This window comes from Asterias rubens, chromosome 2 (genome assembly GCF_902459465.1).
Source record: "Asterias rubens chromosome 2, eAstRub1.3, whole genome shotgun sequence".
NCBI lineage: Eukaryota > Metazoa > Echinodermata > Asteroidea > Forcipulatida > Asteriidae > Asterias > Asterias rubens.
This window is the reverse complement of record NC_047063.1, coordinates 11751844-11767306: the sequence shown is the minus strand read 5'-3', so window position 1 is coordinate 11767306 and position 15463 is coordinate 11751844. Positions and strand designations below refer to the sequence as shown.

General features: G+C 39.2%; 1 protein-coding gene across 4 annotated transcripts in view; it reads right to left on the bottom strand.

The window, feature by feature from the left end:
* Positions 1-15463, bottom strand: part of LOC117306826 — a 55130-nt gene that overhangs the window by 39160 nt on the left and 507 nt on the right. For 3 of the 4 annotated variants that reach the window (XM_033791358.1, XM_033791360.1, XM_033791359.1), the window contains exons 2-14: positions 14636-14838; positions 13540-13612; positions 12397-12507; positions 11617-11741; positions 9614-9797; positions 8484-8883; positions 5447-5559; positions 4692-4817; positions 4147-4229; positions 3351-3462; positions 2356-2501; positions 1579-1852; positions 439-536 (exon numbers count right to left, since the gene is read on the bottom strand). In XM_033791358.1, coding sequence (XP_033647249.1) covers positions 439-536; positions 1579-1852; positions 2356-2501; positions 3351-3462; positions 4147-4229; positions 4692-4817; positions 5447-5559; positions 8484-8883; positions 9614-9797; positions 11617-11741; positions 12397-12507; positions 13540-13612; positions 14636-14775 — 1985 coding nt within the window. In that variant the 5' untranslated portion in view covers positions 14776-14838. The remainder of the gene's footprint in view (positions 1-438; positions 537-1578; positions 1853-2355; positions 2502-3350; positions 3463-4146; positions 4230-4691; positions 4818-5446; positions 5560-8483; positions 8884-9613; positions 9798-11616; positions 11742-12396; positions 12508-13539; positions 13613-14635; positions 14839-15463) is intronic. The other variant, XM_033791361.1, reaches the window with a different exon arrangement.

The following is a 15463-nucleotide window of genomic DNA, read 5'->3' as shown; positions in this document are numbered from 1 at the left end:
ATATTGAATACTTCTAGTGTGCTATGTCTGTCAATGATGACACACCTGATGCAAGAACTCGGCTTCAAAGACAACCAAAGTTCAAAAGCTATGGTTTCTGAAGTAGATATGTTACTTGACAAAACAAAAGTAAGCATTTTATGCCCTTTGCTACTTATTACTAAGATGTTTAGATTCAGTCTAGCATTAACATTCCATGACAGCTACAAACATGAAAGCTTTCTGTAAAACAGGCTAAACTTCTCTAAGAAACTATCAATTTGTTTCATTTTTTTGTTAAGATAAGCAGGAGAGAATGATTGTTTTAAATATGTGCTTCACTGGGGTTTTGAGTGTCAGTTATTGTTTTGTTTTGAAATCATAAATCTCAGTCAACTTCATTTTGACTGACGCTGTACATTGCATAGGGTCTATTCTATTGGATTGAGAGGTCATTACCTGACACGCTTCTGCTGTTTTCCTTCTAGAGACAGTCCACCGTCATTGATTGTCAGAGATCGTTCCACAGATCGGAAGTAGTTCAAGACACTCAGACACTGATGGGAAGTAAGAAGAAGTCTCACTCGAAGAATAAAATACAATTTACATGGATACTGATCATAATGGTTAAACTCTACTATAGATTAGTTGCATTTAAAGGGAAGGTACACGTTTGGTAGTTACTCAAAACAAATATAAAACTTAAAAACTGACTTGGTAACGAGCATTGGAGAGCTGTTGATAGTGTTAAACATTGTGGGAAACGACTCCCTCTGAAGTAACGTAGTTTTTGAGAAAGAGGTAATTTCTCACTAAAATAATAAAAGACTTCTAGCAAGAAGTCTTTTATTCTTATCTGAAAGCACACAAATTCGTCCAACAAGGGTGTTTTTTCTTTCATCATTTTCTCGCAACTTCGATGACTGATTGAGCCCAAATTTTCACAGGCTTGTTATTTTATGCTTATGAGGGGTTACACCAAGTGAGAAGACTGGTCTTTGACAATTCCCAAACGTGTACCTTCCCTTTAAAGCAAAATTATGAATAATGCTCCTGGCTAGATTGACAACTGTACTCTTCAAGTCTTTGATTCTAACACCCGTTTCAGATAGACACTCCAGAATTGTGCCAACCAAATTTATTGAAATAAGTACATGGAAATTTCAACGTCTGAAACAGTTAGGAGCCACTGGCCACGCTGAAAGTCTAAAAAATCAACTGATGTGGTTGTTCTAAATGACTCTGGAGCGTCTTGGTTTCAGAAGTTGATCTTGTCATGAGCCGAACATGATGTAAATTATATGGTAATGTAGGTTATTTAAAAGAAAGGTAGCTTTACCGTAGCCATGGTAACTGTACAGGGCTGTTAAAAAGTCCAATGGGAACAGCTCCGCGCTGTGAAATGCTATGCAAGCCAAGTCGGAATACACTGTAGAATTACACCAACACCAGTCACAGTAAATTTCTGCGTGGCAGCAGAAGAAAAGGTTCGATGGGAACAAAACTTTTGTGGAATATACATCTACGTGTATGATAGATTTCATCACTGACAACTTATTTCATCACTGACAACTTTAAAACCAATTTCAAAGTACTCACTGTTCTCTGCAAGTCTCTGATTCTTAGATGTCTCAGATGAAGGTAAGAAAGATAACCTCCTTGGATCATCGTAGGGTCTTGTTGACTGCTGTCATCATCTTCAAGACCCAGCATCTGCATCGCGTTGGTGTACGTATACTCCTCTTCTTCATCTTTCTTACGACGTCTTGAGGAAGCAAGGGCGCTGCTCGCCCTCGAGCTAGTACCCAGGGTTACATTGTCGGTATCTTTCTCCTCAAAGTCAGTGACAGCAATGTCGTCTTCTGCGCTTGAACTGCTTAGAGGAAAGAAATCAAAACATGACTGGAAAATGTAGCTGCAATTGTTTAGCTGAAAAGCTAGTCTTATAATTTTTTTTTTATTTAAGAAGAGGAATGTTCCACATCAAGCTTGTGTAAAGGTCTCAATTTACATAAAAGTCTCTCAGTGAGACCCGTCTTGATCTTGGAACAGGCAGGAACTACATGTCCAACTAGAATGAGCATTTGGGGCCGTTTTACATACATTGGCTTGGCTCTGGTTTGTGCTCAAATGTCAATTTTGAAGCAGTGTAAACTTTGCACAGTGTTTCCAAAATCAAACAGAGTAATAATAATAGTAAGTGCTTATATAGCGCTATTCCAAAAGAGGCATCATCATAGCATTTATAATATGAAATCCTTACGAAAAATATATAAACAAGAACTGTGAAAACAAACAAAGCAAAGCAATCATAACAACGCCCAGAGCTGGAGTCCATGCCAGGGTTTCGAAAAAAGCCTGTGGTAAGAAACTCACGTGTTGAACAGATCTGGACTGGAGTATATCTGACGCCAGATATTCTTGGTGTCCAGTGTTGTCCTGTGTGAAGTTACCGACACTGACTGAACTGGGGGCGGGTCACGCACAGCGATGGCATGCTCCTTCATCGCATCCTGAACCTTCTGCTCAAAATAAAACCAAGTATCATGCATGAATATCTCTTGCTCACTTTGTAGACATAAAACAGGAAATTTTGGACAACAATCAGAGATAAATTTAGAATTCCATTCAAAATAATAAGACAAAATTTCCATAACAATAACCGTATTTATAAGCGCCTTTTTTCCCAAAAGATACAAAGCGCCACGTATTATTACTGCAAGGAGTGGGGCGAATTTTAAGATATAAGACCTAATCCTTAAGCACCATGTAATGGTTTACAAGGTGCTGTGGCGCAATATGCTGCCAATCCAGCCAGGAACACTGGGGCGAACCCCTTCTCTTTGCACTGGGTTCTTTTACATGCGTTTACACAACACATGGGACCAACGGCTTTACGTTCCATCCGAAGGATGAAGCAATGGTTATGTGTCTTGCTTAAGGACACAAGTGTCACGGGGATTCGAACCCACACTCTGCTGATCAGAAACACCAGAGTTTGAATTTGGTGCTCTTGACCACTCAGCCACGACACTTCCAAAAATCAGGGATATTTTAAAACTTGTTCATGCAGAATTGGGGAAAGTCGGCACCTCTGCTTATAGGCCACTCAGCATGAAGAAGATAAGGCCCAATTTCATGACTCTGCTTACTTTTAGCAATCAGCACTTGCGGAAACAGGGAATTCCGCACTTACAGTACGTCAAGGGTATTTCACAGGTTAGCGGGGAAATTGGCTGGTGCGCATGCGTACTCCACATTACATCTAGGGCAGAAATTCAGCGCATGCCCTGCAAGGGGAGAATGGTGATCGAAAGCGCAGAATTTGGCGGTAAGCAGAGCAATGAAATTGGGTCTTTAATTTGACTTACATTTATGTCACTGACTGAGAAGAACCTACTTTGGGCTCTAAGAAGCTCATCTACATTGTTAGCGTGATACAGACTCGTCATTGTCTTCTCTTGCAATGGATCTTTCTTAGCTCTGCAAAAAAACATTGAATATATCATACATGTCATAATCATAATAATAATAATAATAGTAGTATTTGTATCGCGCCAAATCAATCTTTACAGATGTTCAAGGCGCAGCAGAGACAATGTAAACACAACAATACATTCACATATCCAGTGAATGCTAAACAAACAATAATAATAACACCATTTAAAAACAACAATGGGAAGAAATCAGAACCAGGAGGGATACCACGACCAGACCTGCAGCATTAAGCCAAAGAAAGTGCCGACAAAGCCGGTCTCTCTATGACAAGAACGTGCAGGCCAAGCCGAGCGATACCGGACACACACTAAAACATAATATGAAATATCAAAAAAGAAAAGTAACAATTAGGGAAAAGATACAAAAATTTACAATGAAAAGCAACAAAACTATGCATTTAAGAAATACATCTTGAACAGGTGAGTTTTCAGGGCAACTTTGTCATAATAATAATAATGTATGGCAGTAATTAAATCTGAGAGTAAAGGAGTTGGGCCGTTTTGCCTGGAAAAAAATATAATAATTGTTAATATTGGCTTCTCATATAGCGCTTATATCCGTCACTCATTGACGCTTTACTATTAAAGGCGCTTCAACTTTCAGTATTTTCCGGTTATGAGAGTAGCATGTTCACAAGTAATACATATGTAAATGTGATTGATTTCTTACTTGATTTTGATGTACGGCAGCCAATTGGATTCCTTGATCAGGGCATGGTTTGATGTATCAGCTCCCCAGGATTCGTTACCCATCTAAACATAACATGAATATTCACACATTAACATTGAAAAATAGGGAACAGGTATTCAACAGGGCCTAATTTCATAGAGCTGCCAGGTATCCTGGTCATTCCTTTTTTCTTAACAGACATCTATTAAGAAATATTTACTGATTATAAGCAGCTCCATTTAACAAGCGGCAATGAGATTCAGGGCTCGATATCACAAAGAGTTTAGATTAATCTTGACTGTGTATTAATCTTAGCTGCCAAGCAAAGTGTGATGTCACAATACAAATCACTATGGCAATAATGACAACTCGTCTTTAGATGAATCTTTGTGCTTTGTGAAATTGAGCGCTGGAAAAACTACATCAATCTGATCTATGACTCGAGAAGTAGGCATCAAACAATAAACATTTATAAAACTTTCTTAAACATTCTGTGATCTATACAATACAGACAAGACATCAACGATAGCTACAAAAGGTCTTACCTCTAGCTTGTCATATGTAGGCCATGTCTTCTGTTCCTCTTGCTTGGAGAACACCGTCTTAAATCGTCTGTTGACATGAGACAATAATTCCATCTCGTCTGATGGACCATTGATTTTATCCAGGTTCTGTTGGAAAACCCCCAACAAAAATTACAATAATTGTAGTACTAAAGGCTTTTGCTATTTTTTTTATTAATGAAAATACACAGATATTTTAACAAACAAGATTTCTTTTAATTTTGCCATCCTTCGACGTCTCTTATACATATAGTTTGGTTTTCACCTCTACACTGATGTGTATGAAGCACTGTATACCCAGTACATTCCACAAATTCTGTGAACAAAATCCACAGGCAAATCACTCAATCGGGATTTGAACCCACAACCTTCGCATTGCTAGAGCAGATGTCTAAACCGAGCTAGCTTGATGGCTGGTTGCAGGTCGAATCCTCAGCAGCCGGTACCACAACAATTTAATAGATCCATTCATCTTTTATATAGACAATTCCCAATTGACATCACACAGTGTAAAGTCAGCCATCTTTACAGCCAATGACAGTCACTTTTTGAACCCACAACCACACATTTTGCTCAAAAATTGCAAGCAGGCATGCAGGAGTTCTATTAATCTTGGACGATTGGTCTGTGAACCACTTGCCGGCCTATCAAAATTAAAATTCTTCCCAAAGCTCCAAGCCTAACCCAAGTTGACCATAAAGTCGGTGTCTATCGGAGAACTGTCTGTCAGTACTTACAGTGTGAATTCCGTAGCAACCCATCAGAAATGACAGCAGTGGTGTGATTTGTTCAAAGTCTGTGATATGGCAGGGTACACCCAGAGTTTCTCCATTTGATGCTGGACCACCTCCTGAAGTCAAAAAACAGACTGTTTGTTAAGAGATGTAAGATAAGATAAGAACTTCATTATCCCACACTGGGGAAATGTGTTCAAAGGCTTGATATGAACTCAGTGAGTCCATAACAGAAGCGGAACAATTCATTGTTTTAGGAAATGCTTTTACAAATAATATGGCATTTTGGCTGGCAACCTTTTTTCTGCTAAACAATTTTTTTTTCAAGCAAGTTTTATGTGCTTGCAGCTTTATAAAATGTGTCCCTGGTCTAACAACCAGATTTTAAACTTCAAGCCTAAGAGTCCGAGACCAAGACCTCAAAGACTTTAGCCATCATTATTTAGCATTCAGCAATGTTTCAAAGTTGAAGCAACTCAAAACCCACTTATCTTAAAGTGAGCTTGAATCCTTGATTCTGATTGGTTTACCAGGGCAACGAGGAGTGTGATATAGCCCAGACCATATCAAACCCCAGGTCTTGTGTGTTCTAAGTGCACAAATATAGCGCGTCTGCATCCCATATCCAACTCGGCTTTCGGCCTTGTTGGATACGGGACGCAGAAGCGCTATATTTTTCCATAGTCCACTTGCGCTTGCGCGATAACTTTTAATGGTATGTGTTAATAAAGATTGGTCATGATCCCCTGCATACACCAATAAGGAAAATTAGTACCCAGCTACACCATTACAACATAATAACATGAATAGATGAAGTGTTTAATGTACCTAGAATCAGCTTAAGGGTTTCATTAATTGAATGAGAAAATTTACTCTTTAAAAAAAAAACTACGTTACTTCAGAGGGAGCAGTTTCTCACAATGTGTTATACTATCATCATCGGCTCTCCATTTCTCGTTACCAAGTAAGTAATAATCATTTTGAGTAATTACCAATCGTGCAGGTCGAAATTCCAGTTGAACCTAGTTAAACTGGGTTTAACTGGAACTAGTTGAAACCAGTTGATAAACTAGTTAAACACATTTAAAACAAGTTGGTTTCATATGGAAAATGGACAGAGACCAACTGGTTTATAATTTCAACCTAGTTGAACACAGTTAAACCTAGTCCAAACCAGTTGGTTAATATGGAAAATGGACGAGTTTGATCACTATCCAGTTGAACCAGTTGACCCCAGTTAACTAGGTTCAACTGGAATTTTGACCTGGGATGCCTTTAAAATGTGTACGAATCAACATCGCTAAGCATAGCCTCACAATACCAAAAAACAATGGCAACGCTGGCAACTCATCTTAAGCACTTTGTAAAATTCATCCCACGTTACTGTTTGCCAGAGTTTGTTCACATGGTATTGATGTTTCATTTTGCCCATATAGCATTGAGGGCATACAGATTGGAAATCAAGAAGGATTTTAAGCGCAGCAATTAAATCTGCAGGATGTATTTCTATGGTAATGCCCAAAAGTAATTGCCACCATGTTAAAAAAGGCGTACTACATTAGTTTGTAAACTTATTTGTGTTTAATATGTATATTAAATTGCTTTTTTCCAACCATCAAACATTTTCCCCTCTAAGAAAGGTGAGCCTTACAGTGGAATGACCAAGGGTTAAGTTATGAGCATTCTGTTATTAGTAGTAGTTATACTAATTCTGTTTCCAGTGAACCAAAAACCGACTAGAGCGGGATTTGAAACTGCTACCTCCAAGTTTATGTACGAGTGCTCTATCAACTGCCTATTTAGTCAGTAGAGAAATTTTTGTTTTCACCGACGGATGGTTCTGCGACGGTATTAGTAGCTTACAGCCAAGCGTTGTTGTTTTCAGCACAACGCAAATTCATTCCAAGTACTGTCGTAGAAATTGAGGGATGACCGTCCTCAAATCCGGCGTATGCGCATATGACGCCAAATGTCATCATTATCGTCGCAGAACCATCCGTCGCCAAAAACAAAAACTATATTATATCTTTGTTCAGGACACCAGTGAAAGGACATACAACCATATCCTGCGCTGATGGCATGTATGGCCATGTAGGGATCATACCTACATGTCAATAAAACCTGAGAAATGGCTATTAATATTTTTAATGCGAAAATGAGTATGTTGAAGCCAGTTGCACAAAGTTTCATAGCTGTTATCAGACAGATAAAATAGTTCTTGCAAAGGAGTTGACCAAATCTTGAACAACACAGTATCCAAATAACCGACACTTTGATTCTACTGTTAATTATATCAGCTTGAAACTCACTGTATGGATTTTGGTGTAATAAAAACATACCAAAAGTCACATTTTTTACCGGTGATAATATTTTTTCACATTTTGCTACCATCACTTATTTGGCAATGGAAACAGCAGACATTCAAATAAATTTTGCGTCTCTCTTCACAAGTTTATTTCTGTGCATATCCTATAATTTCTATACGTGTAACTTGGTGTAACAGTCACCTGTTTTGCTTTAGAAAAACACCAAGCAACGAAACTGACTGATGTGGGACTTGCACATGATGCGACCGCTGGCTTAACGTACTGGTGCTCCAACTGAGCTATCTAGCCCTAATGTTGCTGATCTCCCTTTTTGTCAATATCTTTGTTGGGGGGGGGGGGGGGTGCCAGTCAGACGCCATTCAACCTGTACTGCCATACAACCAGGGATCACCCAAGTTTAAAATACAACCTGGGACAAAGATATTGACAAAATAGGGAGACCGCCAACATTAAAGCTAGATAGATAGCTTTAGTGTGTGGAGCATTGACACGTTAGTCTGGAGGTCGCAGGATCAAGTCACGCCCACGTCAAAAATTTTTGCGTTTTGCTTTTATGCGCTTTTGATTTTGTTACCAAACTTATCATTGAACTATTTTGCAAAAAGAGTATGGAATAAACGGCACATTGAAATGAATTGAATATCTTTGTTCAACCAAAAAAATATCAGTAGATGAATAAACTTTGTGCAACTGGCCGAGTGTTAATAATGTACCTCCAGCAGAAGCGGCTGCTAAACCCTGTGCAGTGTGAGGAACAGTGTTAGTGCCTGCAAGGTTAACTGAAGATGACATGATGGAGGAAGAACATTCGCTAGCCATGTCCGATTCAGACTGCTCCAACAGCGGTGACTGCTGTCGGAAATGGTCGATCATGGACACCCTACCAGCTGTTGACTCCGTCAGAGACATCCGGCCGTCGAAGATGGACCAGCGACCCTTGCTCTGGATGACCTTGCCCTGGTCGGACACGGAGGAGCGAGCGGTGTCGAGCTGTGACCGTGCTGTCATTGTCATCATCGTGTCATCTGCATCTTCCTGAGCGTCTTGGGTTTGCTGCTGTTTGGGGTCTGGTAAGGACTGGTGCTTGTGAGAAACTGGAATCCACTCTAAGACCTAGAGAAAGCAGTCAGATTCAATTTAAACAAAAGGGTAACATTACACTTTTGTTTTGGGTACATGTATGTTTACAGCGTTGCCACCATGGGCAGTGATTCCGTATCGATACCTCTCGTCATTAACTCCTTGAAGGGAACCACTGAAAAATCAATGCTGATTGGTTAACCAAAAGTGACTGCTCTGCACGCGTGCTTTTAAAAAACTTCACAGGCATATTACTCGAGTGAGATTAGAACCCACGACCCTTGCAATTCTAGAGCAGTGTCTTATCAACTAGACCACCAAGATTGCCCGGTAGCTAGAGGCAGTTTGATTCCTATATATTATAGCATAATAGCTGGAAATTCGGAAATTTGTAGCAGGGATAAAGAATATTCATAAATACCCCAGACAGTTTCACCATTCCTATCTGTGGAGAGTGCGTCACGTAGGGGTGTTTATCGGTTGATAATGACACAGCTGGAGCTGTTTAAGACCAGCTGGCCTCGCATGTTGGGCATGCAAGCTCATTTATGCCAATTTTACTTACCTGCATGTTATCTATTTGTACCCGCGCGTATACACACAACCCAACCGATCGTGACAGAATGTCAAGAATTTTGAAACTTTTTTGCTTTTTAATAAAAGGGCATTAATGAATGGGAATAAAAGAGTAGTGACTCGTTCTTAAACGGTCAATTAAGAACTCATCGCCACTCTTTTATTTTCTTATAAACAAAATTCTTACCTTGAGATAAGCGTGTATCTTCTTGACTGAGTGAAAATGACAGGTGAGCCAGCGAGTGTAGGTCATGAGGTCATCTTCAGTTATCAGGTTGTGTGCTGGTGCCTTGCCCATCAAGTACGCCTCATGGGCTACAGACAGACGACGAGCCCTCGCTACAGTGTCAGAGTACTCCGCCATTATCTCTCTAAGATCGTTAATATAATAAAAATAAAAATGATGACAGGTCTGTAAGGTTTTGATTTATATTTTGCTTATATATTTTTACAGGTGCACTTTTCCTAACTGTCTCTGTATAATTTTCTTATGAAATTTTTACTATTATGCACCCTCGAACATCAACAAATTATTATTATTATAATTATTATTATTATAATTATTATTATTATAATTATTATTATTATAATTATTATTATTATTATTATTGTTATTATTATTATTATTATTATTATTATTATTAGAATTATTATAATAATTATTATTATTATTAACAATAATAACACAGTATTTGAAAAGGTGCACTGTAATAATAGAAAACCATTCAAAGGCTGCGGTCAAGATGGAAAAGAGGGATCTCTCAAAATATGAACGGGAAAGCAAGTGTAAACAGGTTTCTGCAGTTGCTTCTGAAAAAGGGACAAAGGGAGATGTTGTGTATTTCCCTGAGCTTTTATCAGAAAGTGAATTCAAGAGCCTGGATGGGTGCTATGGTGGAAAACCCCTGTCCCCGTAGTGGCTTGTTATACTACGTCCCCAAGTTACGCTCAAAGCGTTTCAACATTCAGTAATTCTCCTGCAAGGTATTGTGGAGCTACGCTTTGAGATATGAGACCTACTCCTTTTACATAGCACCATGTAATGGTTTACAAGGTGCTGTGGTGCAATATGCTGCCAATCAAACCAGGAACGCCGGGGCGAGCTCCTTCTCTTTTTCGATAAGTGCACGTGGTTCTTTGACGTGTGTTACACAACAAACAGGACCAGCGACTTTACATCCCATCTGGTGAAATTATTTTGGACATTTAGAAAAGTAATAATATCGAAGTCTTATATAGCGCACGTATCTACCAAACAAGGTACTCAAGGCGCTGAGTAGATACAAACTTTCAGAAAGATAGGTTATTGCAGTGATGAATTTTGAGACCCAATTAGTTAGCACCTTATAAGGGTTTACAAGGTGCTACGGCGCATTAAGCAGCCACAGCAAAGAACACCGGGGCGAACCCCTTCTCTTTTCGATAAGTGCACTGGGTTCTTTTACATGCGTTACACAACACATGGGACCAACGGCTTTACGTCCCATCCGAAGGGCGAAGCAATGACACGGCTCTGCTGATCAGAAACACCAGAGTTTGAATTCGGTGATCTTAACCGCTCGACCACGACACTACCATAACATTTGAATGATATCAAACTCGTGGGGCATTTGGGTAGTGGTATCTTTTCTTGCCTTCCACCTCTAGGACCCTGGTTCAATTCCCACTGGGGTTGATATGTGGATTGGGTTTTTCAGTCCCTACCTGACTGCGTGTTTTTTCCCTGGAATAATTATCTTGACTTTTCCCTCCAACATCTAAAACTGAAACTTCCTTCCATGTCTACTCTGAATGGGGTTCGTGGCTATGATTAAGTTTGCTTTTCTGAGAAGCCAGAATTAAGCCAGATCTGAAACATTGCATGGTGGGATTATAAGTTGGGTGGGGTTTATGGTAGTACATGTACCATGTGTATATCTCATTGAGTAGTGTTGGCTCTGAAACGAACCGGTGGTTTACAATTCCACTGGTTCTTTTCAGAACCAACAATACTCAAAAGAGACGGTAGCACCGTGTGTAAATCTCTTTTGAACAATGCCGGTTCTAAAAAGAACTGGTTGTTGACAACTATTTTCTGAACCAACACCTGCGCAAAGAGATTTACACATGGTGTTACAGCCAACCTCATCTAATACCAGAATTAATTAATTAATAATTTTTATAAAGAACCAGTGTAGCATCTTAACTTACGCAAGTCTTTTCTGGTAGGGCGAGTAAAGGGCTTCCAAAGCACTGGTGTGTTCACAGAACCTTTTCCATCTCAACATATGCATGTGTTTACACTGAACCAACTGCTGTATACGATCAGTGAAATGCTGCAAAGAGAATATCATTACAATCATCAGTGGGGACTAGCTCAGGGCCCAATTCGAAACCTGTACGTACAAACACTTGCTAAGCACAGAATAGTACTGCTCAGCAGCAACAGGTTACCTGCCCCCAAAAAAATTGTATTGTTGTGGCTGGTAGCTCGACTAACTTTTTGCAAAGCAAAGAACTTTGCCAAGCAGTATTTTCTGCTTAACAGCTTGATGGTATTAGGCTGAGGTGGTAGAGCATCAGCAGGTCAATCTGGAGGTTGCGTTCAAGTTTTCTTTGTTGACCCAAATTTATAATGGAACCTATCGCACCGCCCACCACATAACCTCGATTGGTTTGCAAAGCAGCCACGTTGCATTTGTCTATGTTTACGGCATAAGATGTTTTTTTAGTCAGGTCGGTTTATGTTTTTCACATTCATGGCAGCAATTTTAAGAGGGCGCTTGTATTAATTGCGATATCATATTTTTCTGTGAACCAGTTGATTAAAAAGTACATAGTGTATGGTGTATACGTTTGGTAATGACTGTGTAAACTTAATGGCAAAATAAACCTAAGTAGCTCTATGAAATTGGGCCATGCTCTTTGCCATTTTCACATGCCGATGATGAGGTTGGAAACTTGGATTAAGATGAATAGCTTGAGACCCACCTGATGCAGAATGAGGGGAAGGCTTTCATCAGTGTATTCCCTTTGAAGACTTATCTCCATCTCTTCTTTCATAACATCAGCCTGGATGACCAGGGGTAGAGGTTCACATACCTAAACAACAACAACAACAATAAGTACTTCTGAGAAAAGCGTGGTTTACAATAACGTTAACTTTACAATAGCGCAGTGCAGCTGATCTCATGGAACAATAGGATTAATCCGATCAGTCTCTCTAGCTAGAACGAGTAACTTGTCCCAACTTAGAATGGGTTCAATGTGTCATACGCCTATGGATCTGGAACTTAAAGGAACATGTTGCCTTGGATTGGTCGAGTTGGTCATTGAAAAGTGTTTGTAACCGTTTTTTATAAAATGCATATGGGTAGAAAGATGATGTAAAAGTAGAATACAATGATCCACACAAACATGCCTGGAAATTGCACGGTTTTCCTTTTACCTCGTCGACTAACACGGTTGGCCATTTATGGGAGTCAAATTTTTTACCGTGTTAGTTCGCAGAGTAAAAGGAAAACCACGCAATTGCGAGGCAAACTTGTGTGGATCATTGTATTCTACTTTTAAAACATCTTTCCAACCATATGCATTTTATAAAAAAACCGGTTACAAACGCTTTTTATAGACCAACTCATCCGATCCAATGCAACGTGTTCCTTTAACTCATCCTCAGTCCTAGTCCTAATATAGGAAGAGTTTGGTGAAATCGATGGCTGGTCACTTGGCCATTAACATTCCTGTAATCGTATATCAGATCCCTGAGAGTATACAGCCTGAGCTACTGTGGCGCTACAAAGGCTTTTTCATACACAATATCAACCTCTACCTCGCAGGTACCCATTTTTATACCCCCGGGTGAAGAGAAGCAACTACAGTATTAAGCATCTTGCTAAAGGACACAGGTTTGATGACTGGGATTTGAACCCACACAGGTTCGTTGACTGGGATTTGAACCCACACAGGTTCGTTGACTGGAATTTGAATCCACACAGGTGCATTGACTGGGATTTGAACTCACACTCTGATAATAACCAGAACTTGAGCTTGATGCTTGTAACCACTCAGCCATGATGCCATGGTACTTGTACGCTACTTTCCATCTTCTAATAATAATTAATATTAACAAACCTCTAGAGCTCTCTTGATAACAAGTTCCCTTTGCTTGCGAAAGTGATCAATGTTTTTGGGTAACGATCCAGAGCTGTAAACAAACAAAAACAAAACAAAACAATAGTTCAGGATTATTTAACTTGAAGGAAAATTACAGAATTGGTTTTGCGGAAAAAACAGTTGCTGGCAGTGTAAGCACTTTATGTAATCCACCAGATATATAAACTGACAAACCTGTAGAAGTTTGAGATTGATCGGCCCTCTGGGTCACGAGAGAATGGTGAAAAACCGATTCACATTTTTGCACGACATCGATGCAAAAAGAAAAATGAATAAACTGCTCCCTGAGCGATAAACTCCATCAAGAAATAAAATTATTTATTTCTCAACAAATATGACATTTAAGACAGAAATATTTCATGGGATGTTTTCTACTATCATCGTCATTACCCCGTGTAAGTTTTATGTAAATCTGTGATCTTTACGATTTTTGTTTCTTACCAATTCTGTAACGTTCCTTTAAAGGCACAGATGGACACATCACTCAACTTGTCGCAACCAATTTTTAATTCTTAAGATACATTGCTGCATAATGTTGGCCGTAAGTGCAATATATTTAAACTCAGCTGAAAGGATTGAAGGATTGTGTCACTGATGTCTGATTGTGTTTCATGGGTAAATTAGGTCGTCCTGAATAGTCGTGAGCGATACAATTGGTTTACCAAACAGGTTGCAACTATTTTTGTAGTATAGGATTTGAGGCATACATGTAGCATGGTGAGGTATCAATGTATATTTGGTTTGTGGTAACACCATGCGTGTATCTTCTTGCCAGGTAGAGTTTGTTCTTCTACAATTGTTCTACTATTTTGTTCTACTACTATTGTTTGTTCTACTACTATTTTTGTAGTCTTCGCGACTATTCTGTAGTAGTCGTGGCGGCACGATTAATGGAGTAAGTGAAAAAAAATTTACTAAGAAGTAATCAAAGTGACTACAACACGAGTCGCCCTTGCCAACTTTAAAATACAACCACCTACCTGGCTACTTTATGTAGACCACCAATCAACCACCTACCTGGCTACTTTATGTAGACCACCAATCAACCACCTACCTGGCTACTTTATGTAGACCACCAACCATCTCATTCTCCTCAATATCATTCTGTAGATCCGTCAGTTCCCTCGCGAGCTCATCCTCCAAGTTACGAATCTTTTCTGTACCTCCAACTTGGTACAGCTCCATGGAAGACATCGTAATGGCGACAACGGCAGCTACCCAAGATTATCAAAATTCTATATAATATGGTCCTCCTTCCTATGGATAAAAGAGTTGTTTTTAATCAAAACCATTTGTTTAACCATGGGGGGGGGGGGTAAGGTTTAGAGCATTAAATCTTTTTACAAGAATCTATTTATATGTAAAGTGATCAATAAATCAATTTTAGGGTTTGTGGAAGGACATAACAAAAAGTGTTTTAATCAAGTGTGAAACTTTGTTGGTTTAATGCCATTATTCAGTTTAATGTTACTCTCATGGACCATTGCTAGTTGACTTTTCATTCAATGCACCAGACACCTGTCCCCCGTCTGACTATGCTCACTCCTTTTAGATCAATGATGAGGTTCGTTCTGCTAGTATACGAACCATAACATAGGACTAGGACTAGTCGTGTATGGATTAGGAGTAGTCTACAATACATGTAGTGTGTACTGTAATGAATAGGCTTTGGAAACATTTCTGTATCATGCTCCAACTTTTTCACTCGTTTTTAGTTTTAACAAAAGGAATAGCTTGTTTTGTTTCATAATGAAAAAAAGTGGTGGCAGGAAACTTTTCCTAGGCTTTGATGAAAAAAAACATAGAAATAGAAATGATTGCTCATTTCATTGCCGTTTTTAATTTTTCTATAATTCAATAGACTATAGAATACAGGGCCACA